The following is a 22,886-nucleotide window of genomic DNA, read 5'->3' on the forward strand; positions in this document are numbered from 1 at the left end:
GCTCTAGATTTCCAGTTCTCCCTGACGAATATTTTGTAGCCCAGGTCCAGGCTTAGCAACAAGCTTCTAAGGGGTGATAAACCCAGCCGAGTTTCTGGTGCAAGAGGTCTCTCTCAGCTTTATTTCTCGGCTCCATCGCTTGCCGAGCAGCGTGCCTGCCGTCTGACAGACTGAATCAGCCAATTAGATCACAGCTCTTTAATGAATTTCCCCTGCTGAGCGAAAGTGTTGGCAATCAGGAAAAATAATAAACAAGGCAAGTATAGAGGGAAAAATATCCCCATGATTAAATTCCATCTTAAACAAACAGGCTAATGATGTCAGCGTCTCGGACAGAGTCAAGTTCTTGACTTGGCTTATCACTGGCCTTGCCCTTGATCAAACAGCAGGTTAAACCTTTGAGATTTCGGAATTAAAGAGAACGAGCTGTGTGACTGCTCCTCGAACAAAAGGCAAAACCAACTGTCCTGGTGTCGTTGGGATAAGGCCACAGCAAGCTGCAGAGCTGGTTTCAATCCTGCAGCTGGGGCAGGACACTGAAGCAATGCAATGTGTCCGGAGAGAAAAGCAAAGTGCCAGTAAATTGCTGCATCACAGGGACCAGGTTTTTCAAGAGCCCTGTTCCCATATGGGCATGGAAATAAAGGACGAGGTCTGGGGGGAAGAGCTCCAAGTGCAGAGCCCCTGTTACAAGCTTTTCAGGAAGCCAGTTCCTCCAACGTGTTGGCTGGAGTGGATGATGCTGAGAAATGTGAAGTTTGGCCTCACTGATAAGTCTACTGATCCTCGGGTCTTGGAGAAATTGTGACACACTGAATACATAACGATGATGTGACACTTGGAGCAAGCAACAAATGAAGGCAGAACTGCTTCACTCCAAGAATATGATGTGGGTGAAAGATATTGTCCCAGCAGGTCATCAGCTAAGAGTCCCATCAATTCATACCTGGCTGATCCCTGCCCTGCCAGTCTAAAACCAGCCTGCGCATGCCAAGCACAGACCTTTTTTCCCAGTGTTCATCTTGCAAATACATTTACTAAGCTCTTATCTTCTGTCCCTGTGCTGGTGATAGCTGTGTTTGGGAAGAGGAAAGTCACATTGAGGTTTCTGGCAAGTGTTGATCGGAGCCATTGGCATAAAGCCACTTTCCTGTGCTGGCATATGCACAGAAAAGGGACTCTAGTCCAAAGAGTGAGTCAAAATTTAGTGGAAAGCAATCTGATCCCTGCATTATGTGTGATATAAGGGCCTGGATTAGTCCCAGTGCAAGAGCTGGACATTCAGGGAATGCCAGTGAGAAAAAAATCAGTGCTCTGGAAAGAATGTTTCCTCCTTTGTCTGACCCCTCTCCATCCCCCCTTCTCCTTGCACAAGGCGATGCACACGCAGATCTCCTTGCTGATTGCTTCTCAGCTGATGGAGTTCAGAGGTTTGGTCTCTTCCAAATCCTGGGTGAATCTTCATCAAAACCATCTCTCTCCCAGCTCCATTGCCCAAGAAAGGGTTATAAAAAGCAGCTCTCCCCTACCCCAGGAGACGAGGTCTGCCTGGAGAAGGCAAGCACAGGTGCAAGGGTTTGGTTGCGACACCAGGACAAGGTCTTGACTCCTGTTCCCCTGAATCAGTGCCTTCAGCACCGTGTCCACCGCGACTCCCAGCCTCCCGCTCCCGGCTCTGGCTGCAGGTGCCGTGGGAGCCCTGGGGCAGCATGACGAAAGGGCCCAAGTCTCCCAAGATCAGGCAAGGAAGCCGTCACCTCCTCCCCTGAAACCTGTGCTGTGCTTCCTTGCGGAGGCACGGCATGGGGAAGGACAGGGTGGCTGCAGTGCCGGGTGCTGCGGTGCCGGGTGCTGCAGTGCTGGGTGCTGTGGTGCTGGGTGCTGGGGTGCCGGGTGCCGCAGTGCTGGGTGCTGCGGTGCCGGGGGCTCCTCCAGACTGAACTCTGCCTCACCCTCCTGCCGCACACCCGCTTCTTTTTCCCTTTCACGCCTCTGGTGTCGAGCTGGGCTCGCAAAGCACACAAGCAGGAGGAAAAGGAGGTTTCTGCTGTCAGTCAGGTTAGGTATTTCAAAAGGATGTTGTATAATTCACCTCCGCTATCGGGCGCCAATCAGCCGAGCGGATCTGCCCCTGCGCTCCCGGGTTGTTCACTCTCCCGGACCTCTTGGCATCAGGGACAGGCCAGGACCGAGTCCGGCTGATGGGCCACACTGGCAGCTCATCACCAAGGGCCCCCCGGCACATTCATTCAGGTTGGCGTCTTCAGCTTGGCCGTTTGACTGGGCACACCTTTTTGCTCGCAGTTAAAATTGCTTTGATCCAATTTAGTTTTGTTTTACCTTTGGCTCTGAATTGCCGTAGGGTTCATCTGCAGATGATTCAGGAAGAAAGCACCTTGCGGTGGTAAAGCCAGATCTATAGTCTCACATTTCTGGCACAAGTATATTGGTAAAAACACCTTTCCTAGTAATCCGGGGAAGGGAAAGAGGCAGAAGCAGGGAAGCGGTGCTTGTATTTCAAGGGCTGAGCAGTTGGCTGCACGCACGGTGCCGTGCACTGAGTACACACTACATTTGGCCATGGGGTTTAACTTCTTAACCTCTGCCCCTTGGAAACAGAAGAGGCTGATGCGAGGAGAGCATATAGGTCAGTTATGAAAAATATCCTATCTCCAAAACGGTTTTTAGCCTCAGAAAAGGCAAAATGCCAGAGTCCATAAAGTTCAGTCAAAACTTAGCTGTTTCAATCAATTTTCCGCAAGCAGCATGCAGGAACCGTCGTGATGGCTGGTGGAATACAAGCCAGAGAGAGAGGGAGAGGGCAAAGGAGGGAGAGAGGTGCCGGGAGGTGCTAACTGGCTCTGCCTGACTGTGGTGAGGCTCAGAGGCAGCCGTATGCCACGGGTGCAGGGGCAGGGAGGAGACATCTTCGCTTCCCTCCAGCTCCCACCTTCCCATCTCGTTGCACCGTGCCGCAGCCTCGGCTTTAACATCCCCCTCGGGAGCAGCCGTCCCGTTCCTCCACTCCTGCACTTTTGCCACGGAGCAGCCAGGCATTAAATCAATGTTTTCTTTTTGTTTAGATTAAATATTTTGAGTGTTAAATAGGTGATTTCCATAAGGCAGATGGCCCTTTTCTTGTTTTAAGCGACTCAGCCCAGCGCAGGCACCGGGCAGGAGCGCTGCACTGAGCTCTTGTTCTGCCGTCGCTGGGCCGGTGCCAATGTTTGATGTACCACTTCACACGAGTTTCTAACCAAACTAGCTCTGCACTTGGTAACCAGAATAATAAGATCTGCAGACATCTGCCAGCTACTGAAGGTGAAGCCAAAGTGTTTGGCTCAAAGGGTGTTTATTAAGTAAAATGCTTATATTCAGCAGCTCGGCTTCTGCTCTTTTTAATGCTGTTGTAAATGCAGCAAATGTCGTGGGCTCGGGGGATCTGCTCTGCACTGACACCAGGGTAAACGAGCCCAGATTTGGCCCGCTCTTTCTGTGATTTGTTTGATTAACCCACTTGTTCTCAACCCCACCCTCACTCTCCATTATTTTTGTAGTTGCATCCAGCGCCGTACCTCGCCGAGGGAGGGCTGGGCTGGGGTGAGGCAGCGGGCGCATGGCCTGGGGTGCTGCGGTCCGGGATGCAGATATGGCCCCACCATAGTGCTCCGAAAGCCACCAGCTTCCCTGCCCTGCAGTTCCCTGGAGGTGTCACCTTGCTGAGCGTGGCACAGCGGTGCTGGGACCAGGCTGCCAGCTCCTTGGCAGGCAGAGAGCAGTGCCTGACCTTAATGGCATCTGAGTCTGTCCCCTGGAAGGTGGTGTGTCCATCCTCCCCATCCCCTTGCTGCGCCCTTGGCATACAGAGCCATTGGGATGGGAGGAGGGAAGGTTGGAAAGTGCACTTAAAAGAAGGAGAGGTGAAACTTCGGCGTCCCTTGCTGCCATGAGCCTCTGCTCTCCACAAGCCTCTGACACAGACCTTGCCCTCCGCCTTTGAAGAGCAGGTGGGTAATGCAAATCCCAAGGAATTAAAAAGTTTGCAGACTGCAGCATTCTTGCACTGCCTGCGAACACTTGTCCGGGATGCCTGCTGAGAGCTCACTCCTGCATACGCTCCCTGCCTCTGTGGATTCGCTCTTGGAGAAGGAAAAACACCTCTGGGGTCACCCAGTCCATCCTTCCCTAGAGGTAGAGGATGGGAGAGCATTTCTCTACTGGAAATCTCTGACCTGGGGCAGAAATACTGTGTGGCCAGCAACAAATCTCACTTCAAGGATTTATCTTCAAGGGAAGGAAGGACAGGTCCCTAGAATAAGTTTTCAGCTTGCTTACAAATGAGGTGTGGACAAATTTTATCAGGGCAGAGCAGAAAGCATCCTAGCTGCCTGAACAGCAGTTTACCGCAATGGGGCAGGCTTATGGGGATATTTTCTCTTGTGTATATATGAGGGAGTCTGTCCAAACTGGACCTAAACATCCCATGAAATGGCACTGGGAGGAGCTGGAGACCCTGCACCCAGTCTGACAGGTCCCAGTCTGGGAGCACTTCTCATTCCCAGCTTTAAAATTCCCTCCTAATCTGATTGCGTGCCCACAGCTATGCGTCTGTGCACCAGCATGTCCCGTGCAGCACAGACCCCTTGCCTAGGTTAGATTCCTCTGCACAACCAGTGCTCCTCAACCATTGCCTACAGGCATTGGTCTCCACGTCCTTCCTCGCTATGCCTGTATGTGCAAAGTCTAATTTGGGCTGCAACATCCTCGGGGCAGGGACCGCTTTACATAGTCCCATGCACAGAAAGTTCTGCTCATACCAAGGATGCAGAAACAGAGGGTCTCTCATCAGTATTGCCTCTCCTATAGCAGGCAAATCCCCCTACAGATCTGAGCAGGAGCCAGCCAGGATAAGATGGCAGGATTTATTCTAGCAATAATTAATTCACATATTTGGCTCTTCCAGCCTCTCTTCATAAATCAAGCTCTTGGATTGTCGGTGTTGCTAATTCCTGAGTAAATCTGCTGCTGTAAATCCCCTTTGCAAAAGGAGGGAGAAAAAGAGAAGGGGGGGGGGGGGGGAAGAAGTACCAGTTCTCCAAATACTGAAACTCACACCCAGTGGCTGTGCAACCGGAGTGTAAATCCCCCACGCCCACCCAGACAAAGAGCACGATTGTTGGAGCTGGGTTACCTGCGCCTCGCCGGGCGGAGAAAGGGCCGATTCTGCGAGGGGAGCTGCAGATGTGGCAAGAAAGCCCAGGCAGAGAGGTGCTCCCAAGGAGGTGTGCAGAGGTCTGTGCTCAAATAAGCCAGTGAGTCATTTATAAATCACCTCAGTCAAGGGGACCGAGGGCTGTGCTCGGCGCCTGATTGGCTTGGAGGAGGTAATTGCAAGCAAGTACACCCAGGCTAAGCCCAGGAGATAGCCAGGGGAGATAAGGAGAGATCTGAAGAGGGACAAGGGCTTTTTTGGATGTCCCCCCTCACCCCACCCCTTCCCGCTCAGGCCTGGGCCGTTTGATCACCTTTGCAGGTCCCTCCATGCTCTCGGTGACAATAGCTCATATTCACCGTCACCCCGGGCCCCCTCCCTCGCCTGCTTCGGACTCGGGGAGGGAGAAGATGCTTTTGTTGGCCTGGGCGAGCTTCCCGGCGCAGTGGGTAGCGTCTCCCCGGCCTTTGTGCTCTGGCCGACTCTCCGCCTCCGGACGGGACAATGGTGCGCTTTGTGCCAGCGCCGGACCCCGCCGCTCGGGCTTTGAAGATGGGATTGGCAGGGGAAAGCAGTTGCTTTCTTATTTCCAGGTTCAAAGGGATGAGAGGAGTGGGACAGAGAGGCGAAGCCCCCGCTGCCTGCCCAGGAGAGAGGGCACGGGCTCCCTTCCCCTGCGTGGGGAAGAGGTCGAAGCCCTCAGCGGCGCGGGGATGTGCCGGTGCGGATCAGGTTGGGCTATCTGTCATCAGCCTTGCAGGCACGGTCCCCAGGCAGGGCCAGGCAGGAGCCACACCTGCGCCACGTGCTCGTCCGGAGGAGAGTTTGACAAGTTCTTCGGATGCCCCTGGCAGTGGACAGGGATGGAGTGGGGAGGTGCCGGGATGGGCCGTCCCGGAGCTGCAGACGTGGGGGCCACCCCCCAGAGGTATCAGTCAACCTCCTGGCCTGGGAATTTGCCGATGTCTCGGGAAATGCGATGTTTGGAGCTAAAAAAAGGCACTGGTGTGACGTGCGTGTTGGCAGGGAGCAGCCAGCTCAAACTAGGGGGAAGGGCTCGTCCCCTCCTGCCACCATGTCCCCAACCCACGCTGGCACCACTGTGCCGAGCTGTGTCCAGGCTCGTGGTCTCCTCTCCTTCCAGAGGGATTCGAGAGTGCAGGAGCCGGGTACCGGTCAGGATGTCAGAGATGATGAGATGGATAGGGACATCAGCAGGGGACACCACCGAAGGAATAGGCCACTAGAAGGAAGCTGTAGGTGGTTATTTGCTGCAGAAGGAATTGATCTTTCAATTCCAGTTGTTCCCAAGGACAGCTCGACATGAGCTGTTTATAGCAGATGGCTCCGCTGCCCTCCCTGCTCTGCGTGTGAGCCCAAAGCACAGGTGCAGGGTGGATGGGATGTGCTGCCACCTCTGAGCATTTGTTGGCCTGTGTGTGGGGAAAACGATGGGAAAAGGGAGAGGGGAGAGAGAAGGCAGGACACCGAGAGAGGAGGGAGAAGGAGGGAGACGTGGCTGGTGTGGGAGGAAGGGAGAAGGTGATGATGTGGCCTTTGCTTGCTCCCAGAGGCTGTCAGAGTGAAAATCTCTGGTACCTTGTGCATGCGCAAGGCATCAGCGTTTACTGCCAAGAAATCTCATCTTATGGGAATCAATCATTGTGTCCGGAGCATGCCAAAGGAACACCCTGCTGGAGGGTGCCAGAGGAAAGGGGGCTGATTCATTGCCGTCTGACAGACAGAGGTAATAATTGCCAAGCAGTTATCCTGTAAATATCATTAATAACCCGTATCAAGTGTTTTTTTTAAAGGGCAGCCTGATATGCGTGGAGCCCTTTGAAACGGAAACGCGTGACACGGCAGGAGAATCAGCCCACAAAGTGTGCGCAGTGGTCCCTGCCACGGGGCAAATCCAGGGAACCCAGAGCACCAGCACCCAACGGTCCCAGCCACAGGGGTCCTGCTCGCAGGGCACCACGGAAAGAGAGGAAACAGCATCTCTGCTGCAGAGGCGATGCTGGCATTGCTAAACTGCCTGGACAATCAACTAATGCTAAAAGGGACTTTTTTTGCCATCATTGAACTGGCACTTTTCCTAGCAGAGCTCCGCCAATGAAAGGTTTTTTCCCCTCACTTCCCGAAATGACATCCCAGTGTGGGCAGAGCTGTGGAGCTGGAGAAGTGGCCATGGGCACGGGGGGTAAATGACTTGTTTGAGATCAGTATCTGAGCTTGGAATAGGACCACAGAGCCCCAAATTTAAGCTTCCACTCTAATCACAGCCATCTGCCTTTGAAAAAGAGAAGCTGCCAAAGCAGAGAGGCTTGTGCAGCCAGTCTGCGCATCCAGAGCTCCAGCAAGGCTGGCACATGTGTGCCCTGAGCAAGGCGGGCGGCAGAGGGGACAGGTCTCACCTTGGGGACCAGCCCCGCTTTGAGCTTTAGGAGCAACGTCATCTTCATTTCAATCTAGCTGGTATGAAAAGTAAAATGCCAAAGCTGGCTCACTGCATGAGTGAAACAGGACCAGCTCCAGGCGGGGAGGCTGCTGGTGCTCCTCATCCTCCGAGCTGTCTGCTCTTTGCATCAGACCCAGCAAGGACAGCAGTGGGGATGCCCGCTCCAAGGGAATGTCACTGATCCCCGGCAGACAGACAGTAAAATGCAGTTACACTGGGATGCAAAACCAAACCAGCCAAAGGGACCTAGTGGTGCAGTTGCTTGGGGCTTGGGCTGGGACATCGGCAGGGCAGAAGTCCGACTGGTTGGGTTTCTTGCCCACCCAGCACTGTCAAATCCTGAGGAATTTCTCAGTCCTGTGCAAGGTAATTTGCCCACAAGGCGTGACTTACATGAGACCTTCAGGCTTGCTCTGTCCCTTTCAAATCCAGATGTCCTTCCCACACAGCCTCACCACGGTTCCCGCTGCGCAGGGACAGGCGAGCTTGCGGGGAGGGCTGGAAGCTCCCCATTGCAAAAGCTGCTATTCCAAAGTCCCGATGGGTGTGATCAGGGAACTGCAAGGTCTTGCCCTATGGACAAACCAGCCTCGTACAGCCACCGATGGTCCTTTGGCATCTCTTGCAACAGGAGGTACAGTCCTGGTCAAATTCCAGTTTCAGTAACTATAAATATAATGCCGATTCTGCCTCTTTCTACTTCGGCCAAACTCACTGTCTGTGGCCCAAGCCACTCTGCTGGCATGTGCCCACCAGCGAACTGGCCAGGATGATGTGCGGGGCACAGACGAGTGTCCGGGGAGCACCGGAGCTGCCCAGGAAGCCGGGAGGCACTGGGAGATGGAAAGACACCACAGTGACTTCCTTGAGTTAAATATGGAGCCCTGAGTGCATGGACTGCTGAGCTGTTTATCTTGTGGTCCGATAACAACATACCAAGTGCTGGAATGTGTGTATTTATTTGCAGATGATTAATATTAGCAGATATATTGCACTTAATGAGGGTAATAATTCAGTGGGAATTTACTGCTGGAAATTATGACTAAGGTTCCATGGAGCCCCAAGGTTAGGCTCAGTGGGGAAAGGCAGCGCGTCCCCCGGGGTGGAAGGGGCTCGTTCCTGGGAGTTCTGCTGGTGGTGGGACCTGCAGGCAGCCTCCCTCCCTCCCTCCGACCTGCAGCCAGAGCTGGTTCTTGCTTTCGGACAGTTTCACCGAGGAAACGGGGCTTGTGCAGCCCCAGGCGTGGGTAGGAGCCAGGGCCTGGGATGGAGATGCTGCAGGTGGGGCAGGGCAGCCTTTGAGGTCAGTGGGGAGAAACTGGTGCTTCCAGGTGGATCTGGGAGGTCCTGAAGGGCTGTTGCTTCATGTGGCTGATGTGTTGCTCAGGCTGTGACACCTGCACTGGGGATATCTGAAGTTAGGTGGGGTGTCCTGCCTCCCTGTCTGTCCCTTTGGGAGCTTTTGAAATCAGAAGCGTACCTCAGCCAGATGGGAAAGCAGAGATTTGGGCTGCCAAATTCCTACAGGAATGAGGTGGCTGTTCCTGGAGCAGGGCGTTGGATGTGCCCAGTGCTGTAGGATGCTCTGGTCTGCCGGCTGCGAGCAGAGGTCAGGCAGGGCTTGGTACCCGCCGGGTACCTGCAGCGTAGCGAGCAGTGTCAGCCGCGGGGGCCGTGTGTCACCGCACAGAGCCTGGCTGGAGTGCTGATGTTCCCAGGGCTGGTTATCGTTGTTTCCTTCTTGCCCAGGAATGCAGCTCCTGGGCCTGGGCTGGACGCCACGCAGACGTGGCCAAGCCGCCGGCTCTGTGGTGCCAGGCGATGGAGACACAGGTCTCTCTTGAAAGGGAACCGCCAACTTTTAACGCTTCCCAGGCTTCCCCCTTCGTTGCAGGGACACGCGGTTGGTCTCACCAGCTGGCACAGGGGTCAACGGCTTTATCCAGGGAGGAATGAGGAACACAATGTCCTAGAGGGAGACAGCAGGATTATTTACAGCACCCAAATAAAGGGTGGAATGCAGAAAGGCTTTGGGAGGTTCAAAGCTGCCCCTATGGCTCAGCACCAGGTGGATGTTTCATGCAATTTATTTCATGGTGTGAACTTAGAGCCCGGGAGAGGCACTACAGCTTTCGGGTTATCTACCAAAGGGAACTGTTGAGTCTCATCTGCTCATGGCCTTTATGACCTGCCTTAGCCCTGCAGGAACATCTCCAAAGGCAGGGGAAGGGGTAGCCTCCGGATGAGACCGTGTCCCCTGCCTGTGTCTATCGAATAAGCCCTATCATAGAATCATAGAATCATAGAATCATTTAAGTTGGAAAAGACTTTTAAGATATCACATGGGTGCTGGCCCTTGTTTTCAGAGAGAAACCTCCTCATGGGAGAGCAGGGCTGGCACGCGCGCATCGTGCAAGCACATCCCCAGATTGAAGGCTTTGCAGCGTAAGACATCCTGGCTCGGGGAGCAGAGCGCGTTCTGTTGGTTAGAGTCAACCCCACCGACTCTGATCTCCCTCAGGAGCACAGCAAGGGCCTCCACAGCAAGCATCACCCCCGAGAAGACCCTGCCCAGCACAGGAGAGCATCGTGGAGCCGGCGTGGGCTGTGCGTGGCAGGCACTGGGCTGTTTGTCCTCAGCGAAGTGCTGAGGCTGGACGGTGCTCTCCTGACAGCCCTCTTCCCAGCTCTGCCTCCAGTGACCTTGAGCAAGGGCTGTTATCTTATTTGTAAAATAGGTGCAAGATAGCTGCCTTCTCCGGGAGAACACACAAGTGCTCTGCAAGGTCTGCCCAAGGCCCAGAAACAAGAGCAGTGCTCAGCAGCGGGGCGACCTGCTCCCAGGGGCTGGGTGGGGAGCAGCCCCAGCCCACACCTTCAGTCAAAAATGCATGGCGTTGCAGCAGCTCCGCGCCGGGGGGGCCGCACCGGCGGCAGGATCGGCCCCAGCCCGCAGGCTGCCGTGCGGAGATCCCGCTCGCCTGGAATCCGGGCTCGGGGCTGGCTCCGGGCTCTGCCTCCCCCCACCACTTATTGCTTCCCCCCTCGAGGCTTTCTGCCCACTCTGTGAATTAGGAGAGTCAACTGAAATGAGGTTTTTTCGCACAAACAATTGAATTCCAGTAAAGGGAGGTTTTCCAATTTAAAAAAAAAAAAAAAGAGGACTCTCTCGCCCCAAAAATGCGGGGAGGTGTGTGGAGGAGTTCGGGAGAAGCTCAGCAATGCGCAGCTGCTCCCTCCTTTACGCCAGCGTTGGTGCACGGCGGTGCCAAGCCGGGGAAGCCGCAGGAGCAGGGAGGGTGAGGGTGAAAAGCGAACGTGGTCCCAGCGGGGCAGGAGCCATCGCGTTTGCACATCGCTGCCTGCTATGTGGCCTTGGGCAACTCATTAAGGCCAAAATGCTCAAACCTCAGTGATGGGAGATAAGCCGAAAAATAAAACGTCTCATTGTTCAGGGCTCTGAGGTCAATATCTTCAGAAGTACTCAGGTGTTTAAAGTGAGGATGGCTGCCATGGAGGTCCTGTTGCCCCTGGTTAGAGAGATCAGGATCCAGCTTTTAGATGAAAGAGCCGGCAGCCCGCTTTGCCTTTTTCAAAAGTTTTAGGCAGGGTGTTGCTGTGCTGCACCGACGGCCGGGCGCCGGTGGCAGGAGGAGCCGGCTGGGGCTGCCAGTCTGCCTCGAAAGAGTCGGTGGGCAGCGGGCATTTAAAACTGAATAAATCATTTTGGGCCAGAGGGATGCGATGCCTGGGCAAAATCTGGCGGGAGCGCAGTTCCCTGCCCTGCATCTCGCCCAGGGCTCGGAGGGAGGCTGCAGCCCTGGTCCATGTCTGCCCTGGCTCCTGGTCTGGTCTGGCCACGTCCCCAGGGATGCTGGTGGCCTCGTGCAGGCTGTGCTTTGCGAGACCCGGTGGTGCTCAGCCAGGACAGCAGGAAGGAGTATGTCTGCATTTTCCCTTCGGTCGGCGTGACGGGAAGGTTGCAAGTCACCATGGTTCGCATCTGTCCACGCTCTGAGGAGCTGCTTGGTCATGCAGGACAGAGTCTGGCCCATCTCAAGCCAAAAGCAGGGGAATTTGGGGGTGGTGAGCACCTCATGGGGCAGCAGGTACACGTCAGCGGGAGGCTGAAGCTGCTCCCGCTCTCCAGGTGCGGATAGCACCGAAACTCCTTAGTGAAGACGATGTCCACCCCTGCGCAAAGGGTGACATCCACCCCGCCGTGAGCACCACTCTGTGCTTGGCCCTGTCTCGGTCACCGCCGAGCTGCCCACCACCACGGCCCGGGGCCAGCGAGCCCGTGCCTGGCCTTGGGCTGGCCCTTTGCACAGGGACCAGTCCCACCCCAGTGAAACCAGTCCTTCCTGGATTTCTCCGAGTTGCTTTTGCTGCTGTTACTCCTGCCCTCGCCCTGCCCGTGGGTCTGGCCCGTGCACAGGACACTCTCCACAGCACTCGGCATTTCTGGAGGGCTTTGCAAAATGCACATCAACTGCAATGAGAGGTGGAAAACCCTCCAAGGAGAACACTGCGCTAACTAGTGCCCCACGGGACCACAGTGCAGCCCTGTGCCAGGCTGGCTGATGCAAACCTGCCCGTCCCACAGACGGCTGGCAGCAGATTGCACTTTGCTGCTGTCCTGCATGCGGCGGGAAGGACGCCTGAGGCTCAGGCTCGCTGCTGACTTCAGCATGTACCTTAGCTGACTGGGGGACTGGCCACAGCCCCTAATCCTCTCTACGTGCCGGCTTGCAGACCTGCCGCGTCCCCCAGCCCCACCGCTCGCAGCCCCCAGGGCTGGGCAGAGCCCCACGGCCCCACACGGCCCCGCACGACCCCGCACGTGGATGCTCGCCGCAGCTGGGACGTGGTAACAAAAGCTCCCGTGTGATGGGTTTGAAGGAGAAGCATCAATATTTGCCGTGAATAGGCAGACAATGAAGCAGAGGGTGAGGGGACAGCATCCGCTCCCACCTGACTGTGCTTCAAGGAGGGGCTAACTGCACGTCCCTGGCAGTTTTGGGGGAGACAGTGACACAAATCCCATTAGCGTCACTCGCAACGGGCTCACTGCTGGTCAGCTGAGGTAGAATAATGGGGCAGTGATCAAGGAAACAAAGAGTAGTCATGCAAATAATTAATAGCATCGGCAGTGCTCGTGTAAAGAGGTGCCAACGTGCCACGGGATGCTCCGGCGCTGCTCCCTGCCCAGCCACGTGCCACGCCACGACGCCAAACCCTTCGCTAATGAGCAAGAGGTGCCCGGCATGGGGCTGGTGCTGCCACACACGAGAGGGACCAGGCACAGCCAAGGACGGCACATGTAGCCTGCAAAAACATGCGCTGACACGCTCTAGGTGCAGTTGCATACCTGCTGCCCGGTGGCACTAGAGGGCAGAGGTAAGGATTTGCTTGATGCCATGATTTTATTTTTCATGTTTGAAGCTCTTGAAAGGTTACCTGTAACTTTGAACCTCTGGGGTTTATCACGTTTCCTTTTAAGACTAACATCTGGAAGTGGCTGAAGCGGCTGCGTTACTCAATCCCAGCTCCAGGTTGACGGGGCTTCTCCTTTAGAACAGGAAAACTTGATTTTTTAAAATCTGCTTTGCAGATTTGGAGCTGCTTTATTTTAACCATCACAGGTTGAGTAAGAGCATTTAATTCCACCCAGCGCCAGGTGCCGCAGGCTGGGGCGGAGGGACACTGCTGCCTGTCCCCGGACCGCTGGGACGTGTCGGCAGGCGGGGAGCTGCAGAGGAGCCGCTATCTGTCAGCCCTGCAAAGAGGCAGCTTGCAATGCGAATCCACAGGCTCTAACCAGACTCCCACCCCTGGAACCAGTCAGAACTCGACCAGTCTGGTTACACGAGATAAAATGGAGCGCACGCTGCATTTTTAGAGCACATGGGATGGCGGAGGGTGGAAGAGCTGTTAGGAGTAATTAAACCTCAGAAGCACTGAAGCAAACTGCAGCTGGGAGTCAAGGATTTAGGGTGAGTGTCAGGCACTGATTCTGCAAATACCGAGGGCAGCACTCTCCTCTGTGTGTGCCAACAGGGTAGGGATGGCTTCTGTTCGGTGATCAGCATCCTCAGGCTGGGGTTTTATCAATTTCTGTGCGTAGTGTCAATCAGTGAATGAAAACCTGTAAAGGCAGAGGTGCAGCCGGGCTGTGCTGGCCAAGCTGAGTGAAGCGCAGAGCCCAGCATCACGGCTGGAAAGTATCTTTGACTTATTAAATACGGCAGAGTGGGGTAGGACAGCGGGAGGGCGAGAGCTCAGGTTGATTTGGTTTCTTGACTGTCGCCGTGGGCCAGCCCCTCCGCCGGGGTGAGCTGGTGCTGCTGGCTCAGGAACTCACTGAGTCACACAAGGCAAATATTTTTCCCTTTGATTTTCACCCTGAGAAAATCTTGAGCTGACCTTGTTAATCCCACGCGTTGCAAACCTCCCCCCCTGTCCTTTATCACGTTTCGGCCGCAGGATAGTGTTACCAGCTTAGCACCTCTGGCCGCTCCTGCCAGCATCCTGCCTGGCGCGGTGCCACCCCATTCAGTCGCCCAGTCTTCCTGGAGGGAGAATTCCTGGGGTGACCCCAACTATCGCAGGGCTGCCGGGCCGGCAGGATCGTGCCGGTGCTCCTACCTGGGAGGGATGGAGGGAGAAGAAAAGCTGGATCGCTGCGACCGGCTCCAGCATGGTGCTGCACATCTGCAAGGTGCATTAGCCGGGGTCTCTCTAGGGTGGTGATGCCATTAGAGATCCTGCTAGCTCCCAAGGTTGCAATCTCTTAGGCAGTCTTAATTCCTGTGTCTGGAATGATGCTCCATGGCCACACAAAGTGCTCAGACCCTGCTGTTCTCCATCCCCCTCAGTTCGAGCCCAGTGTCTCAGAGCCTCAACAAGGGCTCTGGAGCGAGCTGTCCCTGCAGTCGAAGGCCTGACCCCAGCTTGACCGGGTGCCGCGACACAGTCCTGGCCGTGCCTCGCCGGGGGAGCCCAGTCTGCAGGCGGACCCCGAGCCAAGCCTGCAACTCCCGCCTGGCTCCAGCTCCTGCCGCTCACGGGCTTCGGCACCGGCGGCAGCCCTGGGCACGTGCCAGCGGCTGCTCAGCCCCGGCCGAGGGAGCACCCACTCTGCTGAGTGCATTTGTTTGACCTGCTCAGCTCTGGGTGTCCAAATTGCTGCTTGCTGGAATAAAACAGATCAAGTTTGCACCCACCTCCAGCACCGAGAGCTGCTAAAGAAAGGGTGTAATTAGAAACAATATCACTATTGACATGGACGGTGCTTAACACCCGCTGTCTAAACAGACCTGGGCGAGCACGCTGGCTGATGCTCAGGCCAGAGCTGTGCCAGGATGGGGGCTGCATCCCGGGGGCGATGCCGGGCACGAGGTGGACTCCGGTCAGGCTGTGGAGCCTGGCCGGGGCTGGGGCTGCCCCAGCCGGCAGTGGGGAGGTGCCGTTGTCCAGCTGCCTTGGGGATACAGGGGGAAAGGACGTGCGGAGCTCGGGGAGGAAATAGTTAATGCCCCTCTCCTCCCAATATTAAGGGACAAATCCTCTCCCCGGCTTGGTGCCCAAATAAATAATCAGAGTGTTGCATAAGGAGGGTGGGAACATCTCTACGTGCCTCTCCTGAGACTGGCAGGCTAATTACGGCACTGTGGCCCCCGTGCCCCCGTGCCGAGCCCTCGCTCAGGTTTCACCCTGTCTGCACGCACCTGCCAGCTTCGTGCCCTGCCACTGCCACAGATGGGTGCTGTCCCCAGCTGGTGGCACAGCTTGGTGGTCCTGGGTGGGGAACAGCCACGATGGGGCTGCTGCTCGTGGAAAGGTCTGGGCGATGCTGGAGCAGAGCCCCCGCAGCCCCTGGGAAGCTCTGCGGGACCACTGCGATTGGTGTGGATGGGTCTCGAGGGGGTGACAAGAGGGCAGGAGGTCCCATGGAGACCTATGGGGCAGGGTGCCCGGCTGGGGGGTCTTCCCAGGTCGATACAGCCCTACGGCTCTGCAGCAAGTGGGGTGCTGCAGCCCCAGGGATGCGGCTTCCACAGAGGTGGGGATGGTGGCATGGGGTGGCCACAGCCACCTCGCTGGCCAGCCCCAGCCTGTGCCTCAGCACAGCTTTGCCAAGGTGCCAGAGCCGGAGCTGGATGGATGCAAGAAGGGAAGCGGGTGCTTGGCTCGGCTCCCAGCAGGCTCCCTCTGCCGACAGCCGCCCCGGCCAGGCCCCCACGCCACCACCGCACACCCACTTTGCACGATGTCCCAGATGCCTCCTCTCTCCCCTGACCCAAAATGTGCACCGGAAAAAAAATCCAGCCCCAAAATTCATCCTCCTGCCCCGAGAAGATGGCATGGGCTGAGAGCTGCTGGCCTTGCTGGAGGAAAGTCTGGAGCACGGCCCATGGGACAGCGCAAGCGTCCGGATGCCCCCACCCCATCCTCCTGCTGCCGGACCACAGGAGCATTTTGCGATACACATATATAAATAAAAATGAAATATTTAATTTCCTTTTTTTAAAAAAAGAATCCCTGACAAAGTGCTTTACTGAGGATCCTCACCAGTGAGGCAGGGGGTGGAAGGTGTTTGACAGGGGGTGTGCATGAGAGCAGGGGAAACTGAGGCATGGAATGGTTACACCCACAGCAGCTGACCCTGGGAGGGGACCCGGCTGCTCTCAGACCTGTGCCGTGGCCACCAGCTCCACTCCTCCCCCAGGACAGCCCGTACGCACCGTGAGTACCGTGAGTGCCGCGGGGCCACCAGTCCACGTGCCGGGAAGGGTCACCCGTGGGACCATGGCCATGGTCTCTGGAAAGGCATCAGGAGCGCTGCCCAGCTCCCTGGCACCGTCACCGCAGGGGGATCGCCCGCTCGGGTGCCAGACGGCAGCAGATCGAGGGGGACGGGGCCACCGTGACGCAGCGGCGATTTGGGAGGCTGCTGGTTTGGGAGAGCAGCTTCGGAGATGTAGGAAGCAGCAAGCCCCGGGATGCACAGCCAGCTGGCCCCGGCGCGTTGAGCGGCGGCTGTCCTGTGCCCTGGCTTGGCCAGGCTCTGCCGCCGGGCTGGGGCGGGCGCGGGGCATGGACCCCCCGGGCAGGGCTCCAACCTTGGGCATCGTGGGGTGCAGCGCGCCTGGGCTGTGCTCACGCAGCTGGAGCGCGGCAGCGTGCCCGGGGTCAGCAGCAGCTCTTCTTGGGCTTGTCGTTGGGAGTGAGTTTGATGGAGTCGGTTAAATAGCTCTCAAAAATCCCTTTATACTGGAAAAAACAGAGAAGGGAAAGGGTGAGTGATGCCAGCTCAGAGCCAGCCTGAGTGGACTGAAGGACTGGGGAGCACAGGTTCAGTCCCAATGCGTGATTAAAGACAAAATCCATGGAAAAGCCGCCCAGCTCAGCCGAGGAGCCGGGCCACCCCGCTTGCTTGGCGTGGGGACACGAAGGTCCCCGTGGGATGGCCGCTAGAGGACAGTGCTGGCGCGCTGTGCGGTGCCACACGCCCTGTTCCCGTCACCATGCGCAAAGAGAAATAGCAATTCTTACTCTTTTCTAACTGGTTTAAGATCTCTTTTAAGAAATCAAACACTGATGCATTTCTCTTTCCTGGGGCTCTCCTACACGTTATAAATAGAAGCTATTCTGCATCAGAGGGTGGGCTGGGAGGGTCTGTTGGATCGGCTCCGGGGGGCGGCTGAGCCCGGCTCACACCCAAATTCCTGCTGCTGGCACAGGCTTGGTACTGGAGCGATGCTCACCGTTGTTAACGCCTGCTTTGCGAGGGTCTCGAAAGCCTCAGCAACGTTGATGTTGTTCTTGGCGCTGACTTCAAAATACGGGATGTCTTTCTCCTTGCACCAGGCTGAGGCAATCTCTTTGGGTACCTGCGGGAAAGGAGGATGGAGCCACAGCACAGCCCTGCGCAGGACTGCCCGTAGCCGCTGGAGAGTTGGCAGAGGGGACCCTCCTCGCCCGTCCAGGCACTGCTGGGTGAGGGCAGGGTGCTGGCAGTGCAGGCAGCTATCTGAGAAGCTTAATTCCTGCTGCCTTCAGTGGGGACAATCTCTGCTGCGAAGGGCAGTGAGGTGATGCTGCTTATGCCCTCCAAGAGGCATGAGGGAGGGAGCAGCACTGGGTGCCCAGCAGCTCCTCGCCCGGGAGCCCTGGTTTTCATGTGAGCATCGGAAGAAGGCTGGGTCTGCAGAAGGATCAGCACTTGTAAGCCTTTGGGACACTAAGGTGTCCCAATCCATGTACCGCACTCTCTCTCCTCCAGCCTTACCTGGCGATCGCAGATGTCTATTTTGTTCCCCAGCACGACCATGGGGAAATCATGCTCTCTTGGAATGACCTTCTCCAGAAAGTCATGTCTCCAGTTGTCCAGGGACTCAAAGGACTCCCTGTCCGTCACGTCGAAGGCCAGCATGCAGCCGTCCGAGCCTTTGTAAAAGGTCGACACCATGGATCGGAATCGCTCCTGTCCCCCTGTGTCCCAGATCTAGGGCAGAGAGGGGCACGGGTACAGACACACGACAGGAGCGGTGTGGGTGTTTGCAGCCCTGTGCTCTGTTAAGCTCAGGGGACCAGCTTCAGGGAGTGCCGAGCCCCCAAAACTCATGTGGGATTTCAGTATCATCCATGGATGCTCAGGGCTGCTGAAAATCAGGCCCTGCAAATCCAGCCCCACACCTCATGACACCAGTGAGCACTTGGGGACAGCAGGACACGGCGGGACACACGTGCCCGTGGGTTTGGGACGGGCACCCCAGGCAGTCCCAGCCCCGCTCACCTGCAGTTTCAGGGGGGTGTTGTCCACCGCGAGGACTTTGGTCAGGATGCTGGCGCCCAGCGTGGTGCGGTAGTCTTCGTAAAACGTCTTGTGCACGTACTGGTGCAGGAGGGAGGTTTTGCCCACGCTGGCGGGAGGGAAGGGACGCGGGTGAGGATTTGTACTGCAAAGCCAGGCTCAAGGGGTCGGTCGCAGCAAGGACGGGGGCTGCACACCCACAGGCTCCCGGGCCAGCGCACACGTGGGGCTTCCTTCCCATCGCCGGCGCCGCTCCTTACCCCAGAGCTCCTATGATAATTATCTTCAGATCCACCTTCTTGCTGGCATCCATGGACGGGCCCTGCGGGACGAGAGGGGGTCACCTGGCTGTGGGGATGGCACTGGTTCCTGGCAAGCCCTGCGGCGCTGGCGGAGGTGTGGGAGCAGCCGCTGCTCCCCACAGCCTCTCCCCGCTCCCACCCCGGCTGTCCTAGGGCCCTGGATGCTGCCGTGTCCGCACCGTGCCAGCACCGTGTCTGTGCCGTGCCAGCACCCTGCTGCACTCGTGTCCCGGCGGTGGTGGGGGCAGAAACCCCCGTGCCGAGCCTGAGCCACGTCACCGCCCAGGACCGGCTCCCGAGGTGCTGGTGCACGTCCAGACACGCTACCATGCTGCACCAAATCATCACCATTAATAGCTGCTGTGAGCAACTTCCCTGCCTCTCCCTCTAAAACGCAGTCCCTCCCCCTAAACCTGGCTCACACCGGAGGTCCTGGGGGAAAATTACATTTATTAAAGAAGACCACGGCCAGCTGGACTTTCCTGGGTGCCCCAAGCACAGCCCAGGGATGCCACCCAGCCCAGGAGCACCCCGGAAGGCTCCCCGCAGGCTGCATCCCCAACATGTCCTGGTGTTCCCACGTGCTCTGTGCCTGGCCATCCCGAGGCAGGAGCCCTGAGCACCCGCAGCAAACCCCCTCCCTCCGGCGGTCTCAGCAGCCCCGTCCGCATGTCAGCGTCAGGCACGGCACCGGCCAAAGCGCAGATGGAAACACTTACTGACAGCCTCTTCTCTGCATTTTTCCCCGATGCGTTGGCCAGCCCTGCGCCGTTCCCCCTTGGCACATCGCCCCTGCCAGGGTGGCTCTCGGCCGTGGGGTCTGGGCTCTCCCGCACCCCCTCTGCCACCCCAGCCCAGCCGCGGGCAGCATCCTTGGCACAGGCAGAGCCTCGTGTCTCAGCATGCACAAACTTTCCAGTCCTTTTGCCAGCACCAGACAGTATTCTCCGAGGCCAGGCGGTTTTGAACTCAAAATGGAGTTTCCCAACCTTTTTGCCCGCCGCCTTGTTGCGCCGGGGGTCCCCTGCTCAGCCCCGGTGGCCGGAGGGGCCGGAGGGCAGTGCACTCACCTTCCGGGGCATCTGTCTGCGGGGCGTCCTGGGGAGAGAAGAGGCGAGAGAGGAGAATCCAGGAAAGGGCGGCCGGCTCCGGCACTGATTCCCGCCTGCCTGCCGCCCGGGGAAGGCGGCTGCGGGGCCCCGTGCCGTGACATCAGCAGAAAGGGGCCGAGATCCTGCCGGAGCCGGCGGAGGAGCCGTGGGTGGGTGCTGGGATGTCACAGTGTTTCCCTCGGCTCCGGGGCTCTGCCAGGCGCTCCGCGGCTCGGGGTCTGATAGTGGAAAGAGAACAAAGTCCCCCCATCTGCTGGGGTTTGGGATTGACTTTTGGCCTCTTCTCTTGCTCAGGATCCCCTGGTACCTTTCACCCACCTCCCCGGGACCCCTTATCTGCGTTCCTGCCAGGGGTTATTTAGGGCTGAGAACAAAACCCCGGTGGGGCTATCAGCAGCATCCCTGGAGCCAGCGGGAGCCACCCCGGACTTTGCTCAGGCAGCTCCGATAGCGTGGGGTGGGATAAGCCACTTTGGGAGCCGGGGACGGCGGGGGGACGGTGGCAGGCAAGGTGGGGCTGAGGGCTCGGTCCAGCAGTGAGCGGGGAGCGGAGGGGCAGGGGTCCCTTTGAGGGGGCTGTGGGCTCTGTGCGGCTTCATCTCCTTTTGCAGGCAGGAGGAGAGGGGCACAGTGAGAAGCAGGAGCATTTGCAGCCCCTCGGTACACTGTACTGCATCCCTGCAACCCCCAGTCCTTAGGGGCTCCCGCCCAGCACCCACGGCCAATGCCAGCATCCCACAAGCACCCCAAAAGGAGGGGACCACGTCAGGATGGGAGCCCCAGTAACCAGAGCTGGTGTCATCTCCTGGAGGAGGATGTGTTCAACTGGCAAGTGGGATTTGGGGGATCTCAGCTGCCACCATGGAGCAACCGAGGAAGCCTCTTGCCATCTCTCCGAGCATCAAGCTGGTGGACACAGCTCTTTGGCATGGGAAATCCCGCTCAGCTGTGGCTGCAGAGTCAGAGCTGTGCTCCCCGGCGTGCAAGGGCAGGTCCTGAGCCACTGCCAAGCATTTGATAGGATTTGGGGTTTGCACCTGGAGCGGGGTGTCCCCCCCATCTGTGAACCCTCCTGGCTCCCTCACCCCGAACAACAACCACCGGTGGCCTCAGAGGGACCCCCGTCTGGGGAGGCAGGGGGACCTCTAGGTCCCTCTAGGTCCCCCCGCCTCCCCGGGCGCAGGATCCTTCCGAGGCTGCCAGCTTTTGCTTTTCCACTGGTTGCCCTCATTTTTGTAGAATTTTTTTTTTTTTTTTTTTTTTTTTTTTTTTTGCTGTAGACATCCTTTATGGGATCTCAGGGAAGATCGCTGCACTCAGCAGGACAAATCCTCCTCCTCCTCCTTCCCAGGTGTAATTTTAGGACCTGTCTGGCCAGAAAAATCTGGTTTTTCCCCCCACAGGGCAAGCACAGGGAGGAGCTGGGATGAGGTAGGAGAAGCACTTGAGCCAGTTCTCACCAGCGGTGGGTAAAAGGCTGATGTTTCCCCGGAGCAAGTCTCTCCTGATCCCTGTTTTCAGCCTATTTTCATCGCGCTGCTTCACCTTTGCCCTTGCAGTGAGACTTCATTGTCCAACCTCCCCCCCCCGACTACTTCTGCCCCCGTTCCCCTCCACGTGTCCCTCCCAGCCTGGTGGGATGGAGGTTGCTCACCCAGTCAGATGATCAATGCCCCTCCACGCTGGTGGAGATGGGGCTTGTGGTTGAGTTGCTACAGCCGATGCCTGCAGCAACTTCTGCTTTTGGGCAGGAGGGGCCAAACCCATCAGGGTGCCCAGCCCGGGCTCAGCACCGGCTCCAGCTTTTGTTTGATTTCACAAGAAAAGGGATTTTCCCAAAGCTCCTGCTCTTCTTACCACTCCTGGTGTGAGCTTCGCCCTGGATGAAGGCAGTGGGAGCGGTGGCGTAGAGGTGATGGCCAAGACGTTGCTCAGCAGCTCCTGCAAGCACAGCTACAATCTTGTCCTGATTGCTTCACCAAGTCAGCAATTCTGAGGAAAAAAGCGTGTTTTTTGTGCCCTGTGACTATGAGGAAGGTCTTGCAGCTAGGATACGATGAAACACAGGCTGGGGACCGCCACGTCCAGAGGAAAGCAGCTCGTGTGGACAAGGAGAGGACAAGCTGTTCCCTGCGGCAAGGCTCGCCGGGCAGTGAGAGTGAGGGAAGGGGAAGAAAGCAAAAGGCACCCAAGTGACTAAACTGTTCCCTACGACTGTTTAGCCACCTCCGCTCCCCGGGGGACAGCGGGAGCCCGGTTGCTCCCTATTGGGATGGTCAGTATTTGCTGGAGCAACATCCCCTGAGCACCCCCCGTGCTCTTGGAGAAGGGCTGGAGAGGACCCCCCTGAAACCTGCTGAGAAGACACGGGATGCTCTGGGATCTCAAGAGCACATGGCACCAGAGCAGTCCTGGTCGAGTCCAGGCTGGGCCACCTCTTGCTGCCGGCCAGTGTTCGGGGACACCAGGCGGTCCCTCGTCGTGCTGGGCAAGCGGGATGCTCCCCCAGTGCCTACAGCCGCGGTGATGGGCTGGTCCCCAGCAGCACTTCGGCGTGCTAAGAGTTAAGCTGGAGGAGGGAGAGGAGACCTTTGTCCAGCTGTCCCTGCACCTTATCTTCCCAGTGCCTGGGGAAAGCTCAGCTGAGGTGAAGTCAATACAGGAACCGGTTACAGAAACCATATGTCGGTCAGTGGCACAATCAATGTTTCCGAGTAAGGCAGATATTTTCTTTTATTGCAAATGACAAGGCCGAGCCGCAAAGTTTACAACCAGATCTGAATTTTCCAGCCCTCTCAGACCCAACCCTGAAGTCTGCTCCGGTCTGGGAAAGATGCAGCAGGCGCAAAGCCTGGCCCCGGCTGTGGGGACCCCGGCACCTCGGCCTCGCCGCCAGCCCACTGCAGGGTCCGGCTTCAGCGTCGGCCAGGAAAACCGAGCAAAGGCACGAGTAAAAATAACCCTTCTCCGTGCTTCCCTT

At 57.3% G+C, this 22,886-nt stretch overlaps 1 protein-coding gene across 2 annotated transcripts; it reads right to left on the bottom strand.

The window, feature by feature from the left end:
- Window positions 1-16,868: 16,868 nt before the first annotated feature.
- On the bottom strand, window positions 16,869-18,820 carry RAB7B (RAB7B, member RAS oncogene family). Of its 2 annotated transcripts, XM_059831292.1 has the most exons (5): window positions 18,753-18,820; window positions 18,475-18,601; window positions 17,968-18,183; window positions 17,444-17,569; window positions 16,869-16,949 (listed from the first exon to the last, which is right to left on the bottom strand). In XM_059831292.1, exons 1-5 carry the CDS (start codon window positions 18,803-18,805, stop codon window positions 16,869-16,871), a joined length of 603 nt encoding a protein of 200 aa, XP_059687275.1. In that variant the 5' UTR covers window positions 18,806-18,820. The 2 variants fall into 2 exon arrangements, with proteins under 2 accessions (XP_059687275.1, XP_059687274.1); XM_059831291.1 differs by lacking the exon at window positions 17,444-17,569 and having other exon boundaries at window positions 18,753-18,805.
- Window positions 18,821-22,886: the final 4,066 nt, after the last annotated feature.

This window comes from Gavia stellata, chromosome 30 (assembly GCF_030936135.1).
Source record: "Gavia stellata isolate bGavSte3 chromosome 30, bGavSte3.hap2, whole genome shotgun sequence".
Classification (NCBI taxonomy): domain Eukaryota; kingdom Metazoa; phylum Chordata; class Aves; order Gaviiformes; family Gaviidae; genus Gavia; species Gavia stellata.